General features: G+C 33.9%; 2 protein-coding genes across 4 annotated transcripts in view; one reads left to right on the top strand and one right to left on the bottom strand.

The window, feature by feature from the left end:
* LOC143230408 (FGGY carbohydrate kinase domain-containing protein-like) overlaps positions 1–2,215 on the top strand; it is a 297,176-nt gene extending 294,961 nt beyond the window's left edge. For both annotated transcript variants that reach the window (XM_076463931.1, XM_076463921.1), the window contains one exon: positions 1,801–2,215. In XM_076463931.1, coding sequence (XP_076320046.1) covers positions 1,801–1,885 — 85 coding nt within the window. In that variant the 3' untranslated portion in view covers positions 1,886–2,215. The remainder of the gene's footprint in view (positions 1–1,800) is intronic.
* Positions 2,216–4,609: 2,394 nt separating this feature from the next.
* Positions 4,610–19,579, bottom strand: LOC143230396 (cilia- and flagella-associated protein 144-like). Of its 2 annotated transcripts, none has more exons than XM_076463911.1 (5): positions 19,546–19,579; positions 12,245–12,378; positions 11,989–12,048; positions 7,799–7,902; positions 4,610–5,659 (listed from the first exon to the last, which is right to left on the bottom strand). In XM_076463911.1, exons 2-5 carry the CDS (start codon positions 12,372–12,374, stop codon positions 5,534–5,536), a joined length of 420 nt encoding a protein of 139 aa, XP_076320026.1. In that variant the 5' UTR covers positions 12,375–12,378; positions 19,546–19,579; the 3' UTR covers positions 4,610–5,533. The 2 variants fall into 2 exon arrangements, with proteins under 2 accessions (XP_076320026.1, XP_076320017.1); XM_076463902.1 differs by lacking the exon at positions 19,546–19,579 and adding an exon at positions 19,356–19,519.
* Between the last annotated feature and the right edge of the window lie 1,936 nt (positions 19,580–21,515).

The following is a 21,515-nucleotide window of genomic DNA, read 5'->3' as shown; positions in this document are numbered from 1 at the left end:
TTGAAAATATTGTTAATTTATTATATCTTTTATTAAATAGCAGAAGAATGTAAAACTATGTTTTTAAATTGCATGAGATGAAATCTGTTCAATATGATCTCAAATTCTGATTTTAACACCAACTTTAGTAAATATCTGAACTTTTCATGATTTTAATTGCATATTATAAAACATGTTGTGTACCTGCTGTAGTTTCTTAGATTTCGCATTCCAGTTAGCCTACAAAAATCCCCATCACACCAAATATGCTCACTCTTTTAGCCATGGGGACATTATAATGTGACGGTCAATCCCACTATTTATTGGTAAAAGAGTAGCCCAAGAATTGGCAGTGTGTGGTGATAACTAGCTGCCTTCCCTCTAGTCTTACACTGCTAAATTAAGGACACTTAACACAGATAACCCTAACGTAGCTTTGAGCAAAATTTTAAAAACTAAACCAGTTCTTCCTCTTCTGGTATCCCTGAGGTGGTTCCTGTCAATTTCACATGAGTGAAATGGTTTACATCAAGCAAACATCTTTTTGATACCAGATCCCAGAATTCCAGTCAATCAGTCCATCACATTATCATGTACCCTGCTCATGGGTTGAGGATATGAGTCCCTTCATTCTCATGAACTTGAGGTAAAGATAGTATGTTCCTCTTTTCCACCCCCACTAGATGACTGGGTTTTGGATTGTTGTTTACTTGCTGCTGGTACGATTTTCTTTCTTATCCCCACATGGATGTAATTTCCAAGAGGCCTGTGTTTTGTATTATAGTTGGCTTACTATATGTGATCTATCTTGTCCTAGCCACTCTACACCTAGAGTACATATTTGTAATCTTACCGAATTTTATATTTTCTGGAATTGAGTTTTATAAATATCATATAGTTCAGATTCCTATCCTGCCAGCATTCTCTCCCACTTGAATGTGTTCCTATAGTTCAGATTCCTATCCTGCCAACATTCTCTCCCACTTGAATGTGTTCCTATATTTTTTGCTCATATATGCAACAACTTTCCACACTTGGCATACCTGGTTCAGAAGTGATGTGGTCTCCTACATCAGATCTTTAGTTCCAAAGATCTCCTCTTGTAAAGTGTTCTTCCAATGCTTTTGAGAGATACTTTTTTTCTTTCTCTTGCACCAGTCCCTCCATTTATTAAGTGTGGGATTTTATCTGTTTGGATGAATCATACTGGAAGTTATAATTGTCCTAAACTGAAGATGTAGGTGCCCATCTCCTTTCACACTTCCCACCTTTCCTCTCCATTGAAAATCAATAAATCATTTTCTGCCAAAACTAGAAGTGATAGTTTAGTTGAGTTGAATAGAGGGAGTCACATGCTTTGTTGGTTGAGGGTTGTCCTATGATGATTTGCATACATGACATGGGGCAATCAGTTAGTTCCAAATAGCATGCACAAAAATGTTTAACATATAGGAGCACCACTGAACAATAGCTATGGATGAGAACAGATGTACTTACTGGAAATACATTTTCAGTATAGGAAAATTATAACTTTGGAGTTTGTTCTTTGCTTCTGGGTTTATTGAAAACAGAATCACTCATGCTTTAGAATAAAACTGTTGATTTTTGTTACACTGCACAGATAAGTCTATATTTCTTCAACTGAACTTTCTTCTAAAAAGTATAAGTGATCCATTTTCTTGTAATTTAAATAAAAAAGTTATTTAACATCATCATCTTAAATTGAGAGAATAATAAACTTGTTTCCCTTTTGCCTGTTCATTACTTAATGTATGACTTTACATGAGTACGATAACTGCTGTTTTGGTATATTTCTTCCAGTTTCCATGACAGCAAATATGAAGTTTTTCTAAAACTACTGACTTGCCAAAAAGAATGTAGGGAAATCATGCAAGAAATGTTTTGATGGACCAGATCAAGTGTAGGGAAATCATGCAAGACATGTTTTGATGGACCAGATCAAGTGTAGGGAAATCATGTAAGAAATGTTTTGATGGACCAGATCAAGTAAAACTGGCTTACAGATTTTGTTTTTCTTCAAATGCAATATTTTATGAAGCACTTCCATGCCTGCAAGTGTTTTCTAAAGTGTATACAAACTTTACAGTACTCTTTCTATTTGCAGTAAAACTAATAATACTCCATGAATATATACAACAATATTTTTTTTAATTTTATTAATTTTCCTGTTCATAGTTTTTTTCACACAGGTGATTAAATAAACTTAATTTGTCTACTTGGAGATTTTGTTATTGAGATAAGTTGTCTCAATAACAGATACATCTGAATATTATCAAGTTGTCTCAATAACAGATACATCTGAATATTATCAAGCTGTCTCAATAACAGATACATCTGAATATTATCAAGCTGTCTCATTAACAGATACATCTAAATATTATCAAGCTGTCTCATTAACAGATACATCTAAATATTATCAAGCTGTCTCATTAACAGATACATCTGAATATTATCAAGCTGTCTCATTAACAGATACATCTGAATATTATCAAGCTGTCTCATTAACAGATACATCTGAATATTACCAAGCTGTTTCATTAACAGATACATCTGAATATTATCAAGTTGTCTCATTAACAGATACATCTGAATATTATCAAGTTGTCTCATTAACAGATACATCTGAATATTATCAAGTTGTCTCGTTAACAGATACATCTGAATATTATCAAGTTGTCTCATTAACAGTAATGTTCCAACTTGTCTTTTATTCATCTATTTTTAGTTTTTTTGAAACACAGAGTTGACAGATTTCTTAATTTCACATTAATAATTTCTGTATCAAATGATTATAATCAATATCTTCTCTTGTGTCGAAATCCTTAAATGTTGTTTTACTAGCAGCTCTTTGCTGAAATGTGCAGTAGATCTTGAGATTTGTGTGTGTGAAAGACAAAGAAAATTACCTATTATTATCCAAAAGGATTCTTCTGTTAAAATCCATCAAAATTTGCAAAACATGAACAAGTCTTTAGTGTGAGTAGTATGTAACCATTAAAAGGAAGAAACTATGGTCCATTACAAAATGTTAAAATACCTGAATTTGAATGTTTAATGACATTACGAAATAAGCAAGTGGTTTATTGTTTAATATATTTTTGCTCCACCCAATAGTCATTCATTGTATTACACATTACAAGAGTCTTCAAAGCATGTGTTTGACTATGAGCAGCTATTCTGTAAGTTATTTCTACTCAAACCAGTTTTTCAGGGGAAATCTTACTTTAAGTTTATATTGTACATATTACTGAGAGAAATATTAGTTAAATCTAATAACCATAACAATGAAAACTGAAATCAATAGAAAAAAAATGAAATCATAACAAAAGTTTCTATCTAAATGGAATATTTCTATATGATTTTGTTGAATAATGGAAATAAAATTATTATTTGAATTTACATATCTATTGTTAGTTATTATTTTAAAACCTTAAAGTGCACTTATTTTTAATCTGTATATGTCATACAACACGGTTAAAAAAATACAGTGGTACCTCGGTTCTCGAACTTAATCCATCCCAGAAGGCTGTTCGAAAACCGAATCAAGTTTTCCCATAAGAAATATTGTAAATTAAACTGATCCATTACAAACATTACGCATTATGAAGCATTTTAAGTAAAAATATTGTTTATTTATACCTGTATAATAATACTTACATGTCAACCACAAAAACTATAAACAATATATGAAAATTTAACTGCACTTTACCTGTGCTGAGGAGAGCTAATGGCATAAGTGAAAGGTGGTGAGGAATGTGGAGAGTAGGAGGGTTATTATTGTTTGGAAGGGGAGTCACTTTCCATAAAAATGTCAAGTAACTCTCCTTCTGGGGTTCTTTCTCTTTTCTGTCTCTTTGCACCGCTACAACCTGCTTGAGACTCAGTGGACCTATTTCTCACTGAAAACTTGTCTAATGAGGTTTGTTTTTTCCTGACACCCTCCCCATGTCTCACCACACTATGTATGCCACTTCTCTTCCTAAATTTTTCAAACCACCCCTACTAACCTTAAAGGCATCACTTGTATCAGCACTCATTCCAGAGGTCTTTTTCAGGAGGTCAGCATGCGACTGCTTTGCTTTCTTACAAATGATGGTCTCAGAAATGCTATCACCATCTAACTGTTTTTCGTTTACCCAAATCAACAAGTTTTTCTACCTCTTCCACTGTTTGTGATCTTTGTTTCGTAAGCACTGTCATTTCTTTTGCAACATCAGCTCCTTTGATGACCTCTTTATTTTTCAGTATGGTGCAGACTGTAGATGTCGCCGTACCAAACTGTGTAACAAGGTCAGACACACGAACACCACTCTCATACTTCGCTATGAGATCTTTTTTCACCTCTATTGTGGCTCTAACAACTTTTCTTTTTGGTTTGCTGCTTTCATTATCCTTCTTTGATCCCATGGTGGCTTATTTAATCAGAATATTTAGAAAAACAAACAAAAAGAAAATCGAACATTCACAGCAGATTTTAGCAGGGGTGTGGACTGAGCAAGCTTGGCATGGGCTGAAAATGGTGAAAGAGTCGTTCGGGAACTGAGTTTATGTTCGACAACCGAGACATTTTTTCTCAAACAATATGTTTGAAAACCGAATTGTTCGAGAACTGAGGTACCACTGTATTGACTAATTTTTACTTATGAAATTTGATAATTTAAATGATGGTTAGCTCCATCTACAAGTTGTTTTCTGAATTAATTTCCTCAAATGTAATGTGAGAAAATGAAAACAATTGTTTCTTATTCAGTAGAAGTAAAAATTTATATCTGTGATGTTCTAACTGTTGTTTATTTAGTATGAAGTATATGCTAACTAATCCAGTTTCTGTGTTGAAATACAAGTTTCTCTCTAGTTTATATTTCAAAATATAAGAGAAGATCAAACAATCCTTGGATATAAACTGATACATAATGTGCTTGAAAAAAATGTTCCATCAGTTCAATTTATGTAAAAAAAAGTTTCTCTTTATATGAAAACTGAATAAAATATGGATCATCATACCAGTACATACGTTTTACATTTATTATATAATACACACTTTAGTTTTTTATTTAACATGTAAATTATTTTAACAACGAAATTGGAAATTGCCATCTCTAAACTCCAGGAATTACTTACAAGTTCTCTGTTATAATTTTTATACTTCTGTGAATTTTTCTTATCATACGTACAAAATGTACGAGTTTCCACCTACCTTTATGAAAGATCAATGGATTAATCACATTAGATAACAAGGCCATTGAGCTGAGATTTTTTTTTTCCACCCACCTAAATGACTTAGTCTTAACGGTACATTTTAAGTCTAAATAAACCTCTAGCCGAGACGTTTTGATATATTTCATGTTGTACGCTGACTGTTAAATTTTTTTATTTAATTCATCATTACCGTCATGTTATTTGTTCACTTTATCCAACACATGCCAAATTCTTCAAATTTTTATTTTTAGTTGACTATTTGTGATTTCACAACTTGTTATTTGTACTATAACATAACTTCAATGGAGACAAATAGAGAAACCTGGATAATTATTTACTTTTTTTTAACTCTTACGTTTTCACTCTGTTCCTTCAATTTCCAGGCTGCCTCCATAAACTTTGTCACTTCTGAATTTATTTTTGGGAAATACATACGTCGATCTGTCCTATCGAGATCCACCTGATAAAACAAATATCAAATTAATTCAATTATTTTATCGTAGAACAATCCACTTCCATCTTTAAATCCTCCCAGTTCTCAATCATTAAAATTAATATCATATGCAAAAACGGCTCGTTTGGGTTGAGAAAATATTTTACATAGAAGAGCCTAACCCAACTATAGAAATTCCCAGTAACCAGTTAGCAACCCTCATAGAATTCACCACGATAAAGACAAACTTCATGTTCAACAACCAAAACTATATACAAACAAATGGCCTAAGCATGGGCAACCCAGTATCACCAGTTCTAGCCAATATTTTTATGACACAAGTTGAAACACAAGCAATTAACATAGCATTACATCCACCACTATACTGGTACAGATATGTAGATGACACGGTTGCGGGATTCAAATCTACAGAACACACACTTAATTTTTTCAATCACATTAACTCTATACATCCCAACATTAACTTCACATGTGAACAGGAAGAAAGCAATCAAATATCATTTCTCAACCTCAAAATTACAAGAACCGACACACAATTCAAAACAGAAATCCACCGAAAAATCACCCATACTGGACTATACATTCCTTGGGACTCAGCACATGAAACAAAACAAAAAACTCAACATACTAAAAAACCAAATAAACACAGCCATAAAACTCTGCTCACCAGAGTTTGACGATGAATTAGACAAAATAAAACAGTACTTCATCAACATCAATAAGTTTCCTCCACAAACTGTAGAAAACATTATACACACACACCTAGACAGAAAGCAAAATCAACCAACAAAAGTAAATATATCTCACCAATCAAAAATCACGAAACCATATACTGCTGCACACCATATATTCCTGACATCAGCAGACAAATAACCAACATTTGGCAAAAACTAGTTACAAAATATGACATTCCAGTTAATACCAAATTTATTCAAAAACCAGGCACAAAACTGAGGTCTATACTATGTAAAAACTACACTGACAAACACCACACCAACATTATTTATAAAATACAATGTGATAACTGCCACGACTTCTATATTGGAGAAACAAGTAGAAAAATGGAAACCAGATTCAAAGAACATAAAAAAGTCACCTTCACACGTTTTCGAACACTGCAAGTCAAATAAACACAACATAACCATAGAAAACACTCAAATACTAAATAAAGAAACAAACAAACGCAAAATTAAAGAAGCCTTACTTATACAACAACTTAAACCCAAAATAAACCAATATAAAGGAACGCCTTTATACCTATATTAATATAATAAATAAAATTATATATTCAAACATCTAATACCGCCCTCTACATTTCGACACACAGTTACACAACCCCTTTCAAACATGTGGTCAGCTTCCGGTCAGTTACCTCTTTCTTTGTGAACCTGACGATGACCGAAGAAGGTCGAAACGTTGTTCGCTCTTCTATGTAAAATATTTTCTCAACCCAAACGAGCCGTTTTTGCATATAAATTTCTCAACTAGTGGGTTTCTCGACATTACTGAAAATTAATATCAGTTACACAATAATTTTCACTTGTAAAGTATGATTTGTGATATGTTAGGCCTATGGTTTTACTCTTTTGATCCTATTGAAAAAACAGTTTCGTAAGTAACCCGTACCTTATAGCACACCAACAGGACCTTGTTCACTAAAAGTCTGCAAAATTGTCTCCGTTTAGTGTCAAAATAATTCGGAGAATTAAAGTATCAAAAACTTGAGCTTGTAAAAATGTGGCATATTCTGAATTATGAGGTTAGGCTTAGCTACGAAAATTTTATCTGGCTTTTACAAAAAGCCAAGTTCATTACTTTATCTCAAACCTATGACTGTGTCACAGTTGGTACTAAATATATTAAATAAATGATTCACCTTACTAACCCATAAAATGTCACCTTTAAGCTATTAAAGGAGTGTTTTTTATCACAAAAACATGTTCATCACTTAGTTTTAGGACTAATAGTATTTATTATATTTTACCAATATTTGTGTCTCTATCGATACGTTTGTTTCATAGGTACCAATTTAGATAGCGTAAAAGAGTATACTGAAAACAATATGTTCTTATAATACCTAATAAAAAAAAAAGACACAAACGTTAATGTTTTATAATAGACAACACCATAAAATCTCGTACTTACAAGAGGTTTACTAAACCACCCGATTGTTTGGCTTTCAGTTACTGGCCAATCATACTTCTCGCAAGGGGTTTTGTTAATTGACGTAATAGTATCTAATAAGCCATCTAAAACAAAATATGTTTATTACCAGGTTATTTTGACCAAAAGAATACTTATATGTGTCAACCAAAACTATTTCAGAAAATAAAAACCTATAAGGGGGTTGGAGTTCGTTGGGTTTGAATTTCGCGCAAAGCTACACGAGCGCTATCTGTCCCAAATTTTGCAGTGTGAGACTAGAAGGAAAGCATCTAGTCATCACTACCCACCGCCAACTCTTGGGCTATTCTTTTACCAACGAATAGTGGGATTGATCGTCATATTATAATGCCCCCACTTTTTGAAAGGGCGAACATGTTTGGTGAGACTGGGATTCGAACCCGCGATCCTCGGATTATGAGTCGAGCGTCTTAGTCTGGGCCTTTGGAGCTATTACTTGCTTATCCTGACTACTTTGAGATAACTAGTACGAAATCTTCTTTGATATATTTCAGTCACGATTCCAATAATAACTTGCAAAGGTTGACCAACTTTAAGAGACTTAAACTAGTATTTAAACCATAAATTTGACTAGAATAATGTTTACACGTGTTACTATAATTTAATTAAACATTTAAAGTTAAAATATTATAATCAATAATAGCTGATGAAATTAAACAAAGAAATAAGTTACTACTTAAAATGCCTGTAAATACACTAGTCGTTTACTATACGCACCCAAAAGGCTAAATGGCACAAGAAACATAAAAAACCTTGTGTATATTTTTATCAATTTTTATCTTCATTTCATGTCTAGCTAAATTTGCTTATTATGGAAACAACGATTGGAGTAAAATATTTGGGGTATCTTTTAAACTTTGTGATAAATTATTTGCTCTTAAGCTACACAATGAGATACGATCGGATATCTATGCTCTGCCTACCGTGAGTATTGAAACTCAATTCCTAGTATTATAAACCCTCAGACTTAGCATCATTTATTATGAATCAGAATTTTACTTATTTTACCTTGTGTAAATGCAATGACGATAAGTTGAGTATATAATATTTGGTACGTCTTTATGCAATAACACTTATACCGTTATCTGGGTTATCTCTGCTAGCCTTCCTTAATTTAGCAGTGTAAGACTAGAGAGAAGGCAACTAGTCATCACCACCCACCGCCAACTCTTGGGCTACTTTTTTACTAACGAATAGTGGAATTGACCGTAACATTATAACGCCCCTATGGCTGAAAGGGGGAGCGTACTTGGTGCGAAGGAGATTCGAACCCGCGGCCTTCAGATTATGAGTCGAACGCCTGGCCATACCGGGCCAATGTGCAGCAGTGAAACTTGTTCGATATGTTATGGTTTTGCAATATGAGACATTGACAATTATTTGTAGTCAGTCTGATTTTACGCCTGTTAAAAAAGATTATACATAAATTATATTTAGATGAACGTGATACCGTATTGTAATTAAGTCATTTTTACATATTCATTTAAAGTTGTACTGTAAAATGAGATGAAAACAGCATTTGAACATGTACTTCACATAAATAAACTATAAAATGTTAGAGGACAACAAGGGACCTTATGGTCCATCTAGTCTGTCTTATCCACTAAAGTAAACACTAAAAAATTAAAATTCAATCCTTGTCATTGAAATATGTTTTAAAAGATTTCCATAAACTCCCCTAAATTAACAGCGCCTATCGCATATAAGAAGGCAACCCATTCCAAAGTCTAACCATCTTGTTAGAGAAATAACGTTGTCTTAGCTGAAGATTACTCCTACCCTTTCAAATTAAAATGTATACTTCTGTCTCCTAGTCTCACCGTTAAACAAAAACATGGTGCATCAATTCTTTTAACAATCTTAAACACCTCAGTTAGATCCACTCTGACTCTTTCAAGAGAATACAAGTTCAAAGGTCTTAACCTATCCTTGTGTGACAACCTGTCCATTGTACGTATCATCTTAGAACTGCTCCTCTAAACCCTTTTCAATAATTCATTGTCCTTTTTCAGGTAAGGAGCCCAAGACTAGACGTTGTCCTTCAAACGTGGCATTACCAATGGCCTCTGCAGTAACGACATTATGACCTCTTCATACTTTTTTTATTCAATGTTTTTGTAGATACGACCTAAAATCCTGTTTGTCCTGCCACTGGAAATAATCCATCGGTTGGATGGCTCAAGAGCCTTAACAAGAAGAGTAACTTTAGCCAACTTTAAATCTAGAAACAAATAGTAGCAAGTTACTCACGTGTCCAATCCTTAACCTCTTTCAAAACCCTTGTGTAAATATTACCTGGCCCATTTCTTAAACTTGACAGTTTTTCTTAATAAGCTCGAAAAGAATTAGTGTGATTATTTTGTTCACCATTCTTATTATCTTGTAACTGTTTAGGGTAAAGAATATTATTCAAATGTTCAATAGTAAAAACTGAACAAAATATAGAATTTAATAGCTTGTCAACCCTTAATCACCAAATATTAGCCTTCCTGCAGGTACTTGAAAAATCCTTACTGTTAATTTTTACATTTTCAACCAACCTTTTTCCAATATATATAAAAGAAAGTCTAATTCATAAAAATATTTGAATATTAATTAATTTTTCTAAATACCACATCAATTTTGCTCAAAATATTTGGTTTCAATACCCGTTTTGATCAGACAGTGATAGCCCATTTTTTCAATAAACAAATATTTAGGTATATTAAAACACAAATCTTACCTCAAACTAAAAGATAATGGCGTGTTTCACACATAGAAGACTTGACATGGCCAAATGGTTAAGGCGCTCGACTCGTAATCCAAGGATCGCGGGTTCGAATCCCCGTCACACCAAACATGCTTGCCCTTTCAGTGGTGGGGCCGTTATAATGTGACGGTCAATCCTACTATGTGTTGATAAAAGAGTAGCCCAAAAATTGGCGGTGGGTGGTGCTAACTTCCCTCTTGTCCTACACTGTAAAATTAGGGACGGTCTCCGCATATATCCCTCGAGTAGCTTTGCGCGAAATTTAAAAAAACAATAACATAGAACGGACAGCTCAGGTATTATTTCACCCCTTTTTTTTCGAAAATTAAAGTTAACTGGGATCGCTTATAATCAAAATAAATATTAGATATGTTTTTATAATTTATATATGTATTTGTCCTACAGACCGGAATTGAGTTCAGCCCAACGTTAAACACAGTAGTCAAACAATGAGGAGTTATCTGGATATGGTTGGAATAGTACTTAGAAAGCGTATCGATACGTCGAGTTTAATTTCCCATCGGTATAATACGTAAACACAAAGTCGCATATATTATACTTTAACACTCCTACGAAAAGTGGGGCCTAATAGGCCCCAGAGCAACTTGAAAGGTTATTAATATTAGGTTAATAATTTTTTATTTAAATGAAATTGCCATTTAAATCCATTAATGAATGGATTAACGAGATTCCCACTGTTCCTATCTACTATCTAGCGAAACCACAGCCAGGGGAACGGGCTTGGAGAAATCAGGACTAGAAACGTCTTTTCGTAGGAGTGTTAATGGAACTCTTGCTTATATGATACTGAAAAAACATTTTTATTACGCGATGTACAACCCCCAACTTCGTGAAATCTTTATCTTGTGTGACACATTCTTTTTTTTTTTTTTTTGTACCGCTACTTTCCCCTGTTGACGAATCTTCACCACATTTGACATGATGGTTTGTTGGGCCCATGAGGAGATACGTGCAAATTTACTGTTTCACATTTTGTGTTTTACTGTTTTTATGGGCCTTTTGGGTCTGTGCATGTGTTTTCTTTTGTTTTTAATTATATTTAAAGGAAACAACTTTTCATGTCCTAAGATAACCTTTCATTAATCGTGAATTTACGTAACATCCGTCCAGGGTACGGGTACTCCAGCTAGTATATATACATATATATATGTTTATAGTTGAATGAAGGTTATGATACGATAAGGCTTTAGTGTTTGTCAGTTATTACCAACTCCATATACACATCAAGCATAAAGTAGCTACAAACCGAACAAATATTTGGTTAATTCCCTGTAAGATGGCGCCACGGCACTGCTAAACGTGTGATGACTTGGCTTCATACTTGAGATAGAACAACTAGTGCTTGACTCCTCTAGAATGTAAATAAATAAATATAACTTACCATCAAGTTTTCCTTCAAGATGTGTGTCAATAGTATGTGGTTTTCCAGCCAAAAAACATCCTGACGAAACGGAATAATAGTTAAAAACACATATATGAGGTAAATACTTTCATGTATGCAATAATAGCAAACTTTTTAAACTTTACGTTTAGGTTTAAGTTTTTTGACATATTTTGGTCTATCGAGTTAATTAGTCACTGTGAAATTTATGATACAGTTTAAGTGACTTGATGAAAATCAAATTGAAATAATATACCTTTCTTATGAGGATTGATATTGAACGTTGTGTATAACTTATGATAACGTCTTTCTCTTTTGATCATTTCATTCAAAAGTGCAGCCTGCTGCATGACAGCGTCTGGGTCTTTGGTATTTTTTGTTGTCATGATCCTATAGAAATATTTATTTTGTAAGTAAAATTACATAAAACTCTTTTAAAGTAAACCACAGTTACTTGTTCCTGATAATTTATCTAAACAGCTAGTTCAATATAATGATATTACCAATATGTGTAGTATCCTCGTGTCTACAAAGATAAACATAACCGGTAATCCATGCCCAACATTGGATATCGTCTTGATATTGAGAGATATCATTGACAGACTCTCAAAAGTTTTTTTGTATACAGAGGTTGAGTATGTTATATCAATACGATTTTCATGTGGATCTTTACCATGTTGTTACGGCTATAAATGCCACAATTTGTTATGCTCTGTCTGATAACAGTGCATTTTCTATTGCTAAATGGTCTTTCTTAAGGTTGTCAAATCAGAGGAACGTCTCTCTTTCTTGTTAGCTTTCTATTATCCACCTAACGTATAAGAAGACGGTTTCTCAGAAAGTACAGTTGTGCAGAAATCGAAGTTTGCAGTGTCTGGCGACTTGGCCAATGTGTTTTCCTGTGGACTAGTATAAATATTTGGTTCATTATTCAGGTGCTTGTAGTATGTGATGATTGAACAAATGTCTTGGGAAAAATAAACCTGTACATACGTTACTTGTGTTGCTCTTCCAAACAGAGATCCTTTATAATGTGTAATGTTTCCTGGCACATGAGGACAGCTTTATTTTTGTATATTATCACCTGTTGCAAGATGTTGCACTTTGCTTACCACAGATGGGGTACGACTAACTGCAGGTCTTTTCTTGATTGATCCTATTCCCCAAGTTGATCCAAATTCCTTTGCTTTTCAACGCCATTAAACACACGGGATGTTTTCTCTTGAAATTTATACATCTTTCGATCAAAATACAGCTTTATGGTACGAGTGTATGAATATTCTGCATCACATTACCTAAAACAATGTCGAAATGTAGCTTTAATACACTCCATACTATCGCATCTATATATGCGTTACGATTTCTTGATTTGTACAAGGTTGTTTTAACATAACAAACTCGATCCTCTATGCTTCAATAGAAAACGTATAAAAAGTGTTGTTTTTTTTTCATTGTGACCATTTACACGACAAAACAGGTTTTACTGTGCTAACTTCAAAACTATTTTGTTCTCTTCACTTCCTGATTTGGCCCGGCATGGTCACGTGGGTTAAGGTGTTCCACTCGTAATCTTAGGATCGCGAGTCATGGTCCCCTTCGCACCAAATGCTCGCCCTTTCAGCCGTAGGAGCATTACAATGTGACGGTCAATCCCACTATTCGTTGGTAAAAGAGTAGCGCAAGAGTTGGCGGTGGGTAGTGATGACTAGCTGCCTTCCCTATAGTTTTACACTGCAAAATTAGGGACGGCTAGCGCAGATAGCACTCGTGTAGCTTTGTGTGAAATTCAAAAACAAACTTCCTGATTTTCCATTTTCTACATTGTACAGAAAAGACAATTTAAGAATAGCGATTAGCGCCACCATACGTTGGCTACTGCCCGTACCGTATGATAATTTCTATGATATTCGAGTTTTTGTTGTATTATGTAGTGAGAATGTAGCGTTGTTAAACGTTTATTATGTATAAATGCCCCCCGCTGGTACAGCAGTAAGTCCACGAATTTACAATGCTAAAATCAGGGTTTCGATTCCCCTCGGTGGGCTCAGCAGATAGCCCAATGTGGCTTTGCTGTAAGAAAAACACAAACACACAAACACAATTATGTATAATAAATTTTATGTGAATACGATTTTGTTGATATAATTATATAAAGTGGGGTGTATATCCCTTTAATGTTTTTATACGACATTTATAAAAATTATGACAATTTCAGCCTATTTTATTTTTCATATTGCATGTACTACTGTGTCGGCGTTCACATAGTGTAACTGTATAGGTTTATTGAAGGCTCGTTTTTATTTTCGCCAGTGTAATTATTTGTCAAAACTGGTAATACCAGTAGGTCTAATTAGATCCTTGATTGCTACACAATGGACTACCAGATTTAGCTCATTGTTTTCTTAAATTCATATCTTCCGGGAATTTGTTTACAGTTCAAATGCTTAATTGTTCTAATGAATTATCAGATCACAAGTTTCATTCATTCAAAGGTGTGTGATTCATTTCATATTCCTCAAAGTTCATTTGTTTCTTTGTTTGGTTCGGATATTAAGGCAAAGCTAATAATAGTTAACTGTGCTATTAGTTCATTATTTAATATTGGAATAATATAATAGAGAGAAACAGCTAATTAAAATTACATACTTTTCTTCTGAACGAACAGTGTGCATCGTCGGCCTCAAAATGCGAAGCAACATTTTGCGGCAACGGGACAAGAACCATGGCCTCTCAAATTCAAATCTTAAACACTTTAACCTGTAGATTTCCCGGTGGGAAAGCGGTAAGTCTGCAGACTTACAACGCTAAAATCAAGGGTTTGATATCCCTTGGTGGACCCAACAAATAGCCCGATTTGGTTTTGCTACAAAAATCGTACATACAAACACATTAATCAGTAAACCAACCGAGCCCTACTCGCGAAATAATCTAGTCGAAAGTCAGAAGGGTTATCCACTAGAACGAGAAGTTACTTAGAAATTAACAATATTTGGAATGAATTTTAATAATTGTATACAGACTCGGAAGAAAAAAAAACAGAGAAAACACTAAAAACAGTGGGAGACTATGAACAGGAGATAAAAAGTATGTTACAAGAATTTAATGACCAGAAGTTTGGAAAGTTATTTGAGAAACTGGAAAAAAAGTGGAGAGGATTACACGATATAGGTTAATGACCTAATGTTTGGAAAGGCATTGAGAAAAATGGACAGAAATAAATTAAACACGTCATGGGGGAATGCAAAATAACTTTAATGATACACAAAATCATATTAGACCGTTATGTCAGATTCTCAGTTGTCAAAAACAAAAGTATAGATTCTACTTTTGCAGAAGCATAGCCAGTGGAGTCAAGGGGGTCCCCCCCTGAAAAGCCTAGGTATATTGATCACATATTATATTTAAGCTTTTATATACAATAAACTTGTTTTGTGTCATTAAAAAAACATTAGATCAATTTCAGCTTTTTCTTTATTGGCCCCCTTAAATTTCCTGAATGGAAACCACGCCACTGCACATTTGACAAGTGATATAAGTTGTATTAATTTGTTTTTAAGCACACACAGACGCACAATGAGCTCTTTGCTCTGTGCTCACAGTGGGTAGTGATCATTACAAACATTGAGGCTTACTGCTAAGCCACCGGAAAGGAGAAGGCGTGAAAAAACAAAAACAAGTTTTGACGAGAAACCCACTTGTTGAGAAATTTATATGCAAAAACGGCTCGTTTGGGCTGAGAAAACACTTTACATAGAAGAGCGAACAACGTTTCGACCTTCTTCGGTCATCGTCAGGTTCACAAAGAAAGAGGTAACTGACCGGAAGCTGACCACATGTTTGAAAGGGGTTGTGTAACTGTGTGTCGAAATGTAGAGGGCGGTATTAGATGTTTGAATATATAATTTTATTTATTATATTAATATAGGTATAAAGGCGTTCCTTTATATTGGTTTATTTTGGGTTTAAGTTGTTGTATAAGTAAGGCTTCTTTAATTTTACGTTTGTTTATGTTTGTTTCTTTATTTAGTATTTGAGTGTTTTCTATGGTTATGTTGTGTTTATTTGACTTGCAGTGTTCGAAAACGTGTGAAGGTGACTTTTATGTTCTTTGAATCTGGTTTCCATTTTTCTACTTGTTTCTCAATATAGAAGTCGTGGCAGTTATCACATTGTATTTTATAAATAATGTTGGTGTGGTGTTTGTCAGTGTAGTTTTTTACATAGTATAGACCTCAGTTTTGTGCCGGGTTTTGAATAAATTTGGTATTAATTGGAATGTCATATTTTGTTACTAATTTTTTGCCAAATGTTGGTTATTTGTTTGCTGATGTCGGGAATATATGGTATACAGCAGTATATGGTTTCGTGGTTTTTTGATTCGTGAGCTGTATTTACTTTAGTTGGTTGATTTTGCTTTCTGTCTAGGTGTGTGCGTATAATGTTTTCTACGGTTTGTGGAGGAAACTTTTATTGATGTTAGTGAAGTATTGTTTTATTTTGTCTAATTCATCGTTAATTTTATCTGGTGAGCATAGTTTTATGGCTGTGTTTATTTGGTTTCTTAGTATGTTGAGTTTTTGTTTTGTTTCATGTGCTGAGTCCCAAGGAATGTATAGTCCAGTATGGGTGATTTTTCGGTGGATTTCTGTTTGAAATTGTGTATCAGTTCTTGTAATTTTGAGGTTAAGAAATGATATTTGATTGTTTTCTTCCTGTTCACATGTGAAGTTGATGTTGGGATGTATAGAGTTAATGTGATTGAAAAAATTAAGTATGTGTTCTGTAGATTTGAATCCCGCAACCGTGTCATCTACATATCTATACCAGTATAGTGGTGGATGTAATGCTGTGTTAATTGCTTGTGTTTCAACTTGTGTCATAAAAATATTGGCTAGAACTGGTGATACTGGGTTGCCCATGCTTAGGCCGTTTGTTTGTATATAGTTTTGGTTGTTGAACATGAAGTTTGTCTATATTAATATAATAAATAAAATTATATATTCAAACATCTAATACCGCCCTCTACATTTCGACACACAGTTACACAACCCCTTTCAAACATGTGGTCAGCTTCCGGTCAGTTACCTCTTTCTTTGTGAACCTGACGATGACCGAAGAAGGTCGAAACGTTGTTCGCTCTTCTATGTAAAGTGTTTTCTCAGCCCAAACGAGCCGTTTTTGCAAAAACAAGTTTTACAGAACAACAAATGATGATAAAACAGAATGAACCACTTTCAGGACCAGATGGCAAGTTTAATAACCAGGTTATTCGTATCTACGTCAGCTAATACCCACGTATCTTAAACAGGAGCACAAAAGTCACCACAGCCCTGTATATTGGTGAAACAACAATTAATTAGAATGCTCGTAAAATCCATGAATGAACCACTTTCAGGACCAGATGGCAAGTTTAATAACCAGGTTATTCGTATCTACGTCAGCTAATACCCACGTATCTTAAACAGGAGCACAAAAGTCACCACAGCCCTGTATATTGGTGAAACAACAATTAATTAGAATGCTCGTAAAATCCATGTTTAATGGAAATGTTTATATGTCTTAAACATGTCTAACAACATTCTCCTCAACTTGCAACTAGTTCTAGACTAATAAACAAAATTATTTAGCTGCCCTTACCTTTACAATGTGTAAAAGAAACGCACGATTATGACTATATTATAGATTTATTTTATTTTCACGAAAGATAAAATTGAAAATACAATCTGTGATATAGAAACTAATATGTTCCTTATTCGCCCTCTGCTACGGACTACAATCTCACCTCTTCAAGACTCATCAGCACAACTTGAGTCAGCAAAACAAAGAAATACAGTTACGCCTTTTACAATGTAATATTTAATTCCTTTTTAATTCACAGTCACGACTTTATAAAGTCATCTAAATTAATTTATGTGCGGGGTGTCAAGAAATGCATTAGGCTTCTACGTCATAGATTATATATTCAATTTTACATTTGGTAAAAAATATATTTGTAATACAGTCGTTATAAAGCTGGTCCGCTGTATAATATAGAATAATAAATTAGGCGAAGTACAATATTATTATTCACATGCCTAAATTAGGTTACTAAAGGTGGGTTAAAAAATTGTTCAAACCCATGAACATGATTAGGATGATAAAATATATCACTGTAAATATTACAAGCACCATTTAAAATAATACCACAATCACTATAAAAGAACCATCCATTACAACATTAGTAGTTTACAGACAAATCATAAGAAAGTGCAGTATCACAGGCCAAGACGTTTTTTAATTACAAAAATAAACGTATTTTATAATTATTTCACTAAATTTTATGATGGTTAATTAGAAAAACTATAAGCTATAACTAGCATTTTGTGTTTTCGGCTTCTATTTGTTCATAATTTTCTGGTGCTAAGTTTTAGAAATGAAAGCTAGGGCTATCTGCGCTAGTTGTCCCTAATTTAGTAGTGTAAAACTAGAGGGAAAGCAGCAAGTCATCATAACTCACCTCCAACTCTTGGGCTACTCTTTTACTAACGAATAGTGGATTTGACCATAACTTTATAACGTCGCCACGGCTGAAAGGGTGAGCATGTTTGGTGCGATCGGGATTCGAACCCGCGACCCTCAGATTACGAATCGAACGCCTTAACCTGCCGGGCCCAGTAGGGTAGGGAAAACGAATAATAGTAATATTCAAGAAAATTCATCAGTTATTCTTACGTGTCTTTGATTTTGAACCAGAAATAACCAAATTATGAGGGAAAATATTTGTAATTTACATTATCCCTAAGAGTAATATTAGACTTATTGATTACTATTCATATTTGTTAGAAGATATAGGGCCCGGCATGGCCGAGCGCGTAAGGCGTGCGACTCGTAATCCGAGGGTCGCGGGTTCGCGCCCGCGTCGCGCTAAACATGCTCGCCCTCCCAGCCGTGGGGGTGTATAATGTGACGGTCAATCCCACTATTCGTTGGTAAAAGAGTAGCCCAAGAGTTGGCGGTGGGTGGTGATGACTAGCTGCCTTCCCTCTAGTCTTACACTGCTAAATTAGGGACGGCTAGCACAGATAGCCCTCGAGTAGCTTTGTGCGAAATTCCAAAACAAACAAACAAACAAACAGTTAGAAGATATAAAGAAATATTACAAACAAAAATTACAGAAGTACGAAATGTTCTTAACTTAAACTGTAGGCTACAATCATCGTGAGCTAAAAACATGATGAGATGAGTTGTAATACTTTCATTATTCTTAAAATAAGTTATATTGTTATCACTTACAATTACTTTTTGGATTCTATTCTACAAAGTGTTAAGATTAATAAATTTTAACAAGCAAGAAAGGATGAATGTATTTTAGGTTTTGTAATACTTACAAAAACATTCAAAGCTTCATAGCGTTACTAACAGGCCTGAGATATTTTCCCAAGAAGAGCAAAATAAAAAAAAAACTAAATTCTTGTTTATTTACCATAAAATTACTAATCTTAAAAACGTGCCAAACTTATCAATAACCTGATTAAAAATTAAAAAAGCAAGAATCAATAAATATCATGCTAAGCCTACCGTTACTGTCATGTTGTCATGGTGACGTAATAACAATGTCAATCTTAACGTATGCAGCGGCTTCACTCGTGAAACCTAGCGTTTACATATTGCTCTTTTCGCAGCCATTATTACGCAATTAAATATGAGCAGCATAAATTTTCCACAAAATGATTAAATGTGCTTTAATTAATTAGTTCATTAGTTATATCAAGTTTTCACAATTTCGTTCCATATCCTGTAAGTTTATTGCGCAATGTTTCATATTTAGTTTAATTCAATATAAATAACACTGATGAAGCGTTATAAACTTTTATAGCAAATGCATTCACAGAGACAATCCTACACTGCTTATGTTTTATAATATAATATTTCTAAATGATAAGAAAATATGCATCATAATTAAAAATGATGGTTTATTATTAAAATTTATACAAAAAAACAACAATGTTTTTCCTATCTATACATTATCCTATTAATTTTAACTTCTGTAACAATAAAAGTTACAATAAATTATGAACTTTAGTTTTTGTTTTGGCCCGACATAGCCAAGCGCGTAAGGCGCGCGACTCGTAATCCGAGGGTCGCGGGTTCGTGCCCGCGTCGCGCTAAACATGCTCGCCCTCCCAGCCGTGGGGGCGTTATAATGTTACGGTCAATCCCACTTTTCGTTGGTAAAAGAGTAGCCCAAGAGTTGGCGGTAGGTGGTGATGACTAGCTGCCTTCCCTCTAGTCTTACACTGCTAAATTAGGGACGGCTAGCACAGATAGCCCTCGAGTAGCTTTGTGCGAAATTCCAAAACAAACAAACAAAGTTTTTGTTTTGAGTTTGCTTACTGATTATAAGTATTATTTTATTACAAATTACAGCTTTTATAATAAGGACAAATATTTCTGAAATAAGTACGACATTTCGATCATTCGCAAGTACATAACATAACATTTTAACATAATATATGTAACGTTTAGGGACAACATGGGAAGTGTTGCTCCATCTCAGCTGTCTCATCCTTTAACTCAAACTAAAGCTATTAAATAAATAAATTTAAAACATAAAATAAAATGTTAAAATCAGCCTTTATCATTCACATGCCTATCAAGCTTTTTTGTTAAAAAACACACTCAAATTCACTTCCTCCACAACATCCGAAGGCAACCCCTTCCACAGGTCACCCACCCTGTTTGAAAAATAAAATTAACTTAGATCAAGATGGCTTCCACCTTGCCTAAATCTATATTTGTGATATCTAGTTCTATAACTTTCATGTTAAGCATATACATGTTGATTCATCAACATTATCGATTTCTTTTACAACCTTAAACACTTTGATTAGATCCCCTCTAACTCTTCTTTTTTCAAGAAAAAACAATTTAAAAATCTTAATCTCTCTTCATAAGACAACCCTTCTATCTTAGGTACCATTTTAGTAACCCTCCTCTGAACCTTTTCTAACAATTCAATGTCTTTCATAAGGTAAGGAACCCAAGACTGAACACAGTACTCCAAAAATGGCCTAACGAGTGTCATATATAATGAAATTATAACATCTTTAGTCTTCTATTCAACATTTCTGAAGATACAACCTAAAATCCTCTTTGCCCTACCGCTAGCAATAGTATATTGCTTGGACAGCTTAAGAGACTAATAAACAATTACACCAAGATCCTTTTTTTTTCATGATACTGTTAAGGTTATTCCAACCCAAATTATACTTATAATTCAAATTGTGATAATCAGCATGCATTACCTTGCATTTATTATAATTAAAACTCATCTGCCATATATTTGTTCAACTCAATAAATGATTTAAATCCTTTTGTAAATGAACAGCATCTTCTTGAAAGCCAGTAACACAAAAGACCTTAATATCAGTTGCAAATGTAGGTGATTTATTGACCATTCCTTCATCTATGCCATTAATGTACATAAAAAGTAACGGTCCTAAAACTGAGTCTTGAGGTATACCATTTGCAACATTTATCCAGTTTGA

Source organism: Tachypleus tridentatus, chromosome 1 (genome assembly GCF_004210375.1).
Source record: "Tachypleus tridentatus isolate NWPU-2018 chromosome 1, ASM421037v1, whole genome shotgun sequence".
NCBI classification, from domain to species: Eukaryota; Metazoa; Arthropoda; class Merostomata; order Xiphosura; family Limulidae; genus Tachypleus; species Tachypleus tridentatus.
Note: the sequence above shows the minus strand (reverse complement) of the source record. Positions and strands in the feature narration are given on the sequence as shown.

What these genes read in the sequence shown, in the direction of transcription:
- LOC143230396 (XM_076463902.1), bottom strand. An exon ending in TCTTGAAGGAAAACTTGATG is followed by an intron (nt 7,903 to 11,988) that starts GTAAGTTATATT and finishes ATTTTGTTTTAG; the next exon opens with ATGGCTTATTAGATACTATT. An exon ending in GGTGGTTTAGTAAACCTCTT is followed by an intron (nt 5,660 to 7,798) that starts GTAAGTACGAGA and finishes TTGTTTTATCAG; the next exon opens with GTGGATCTCGATAGGACAGA.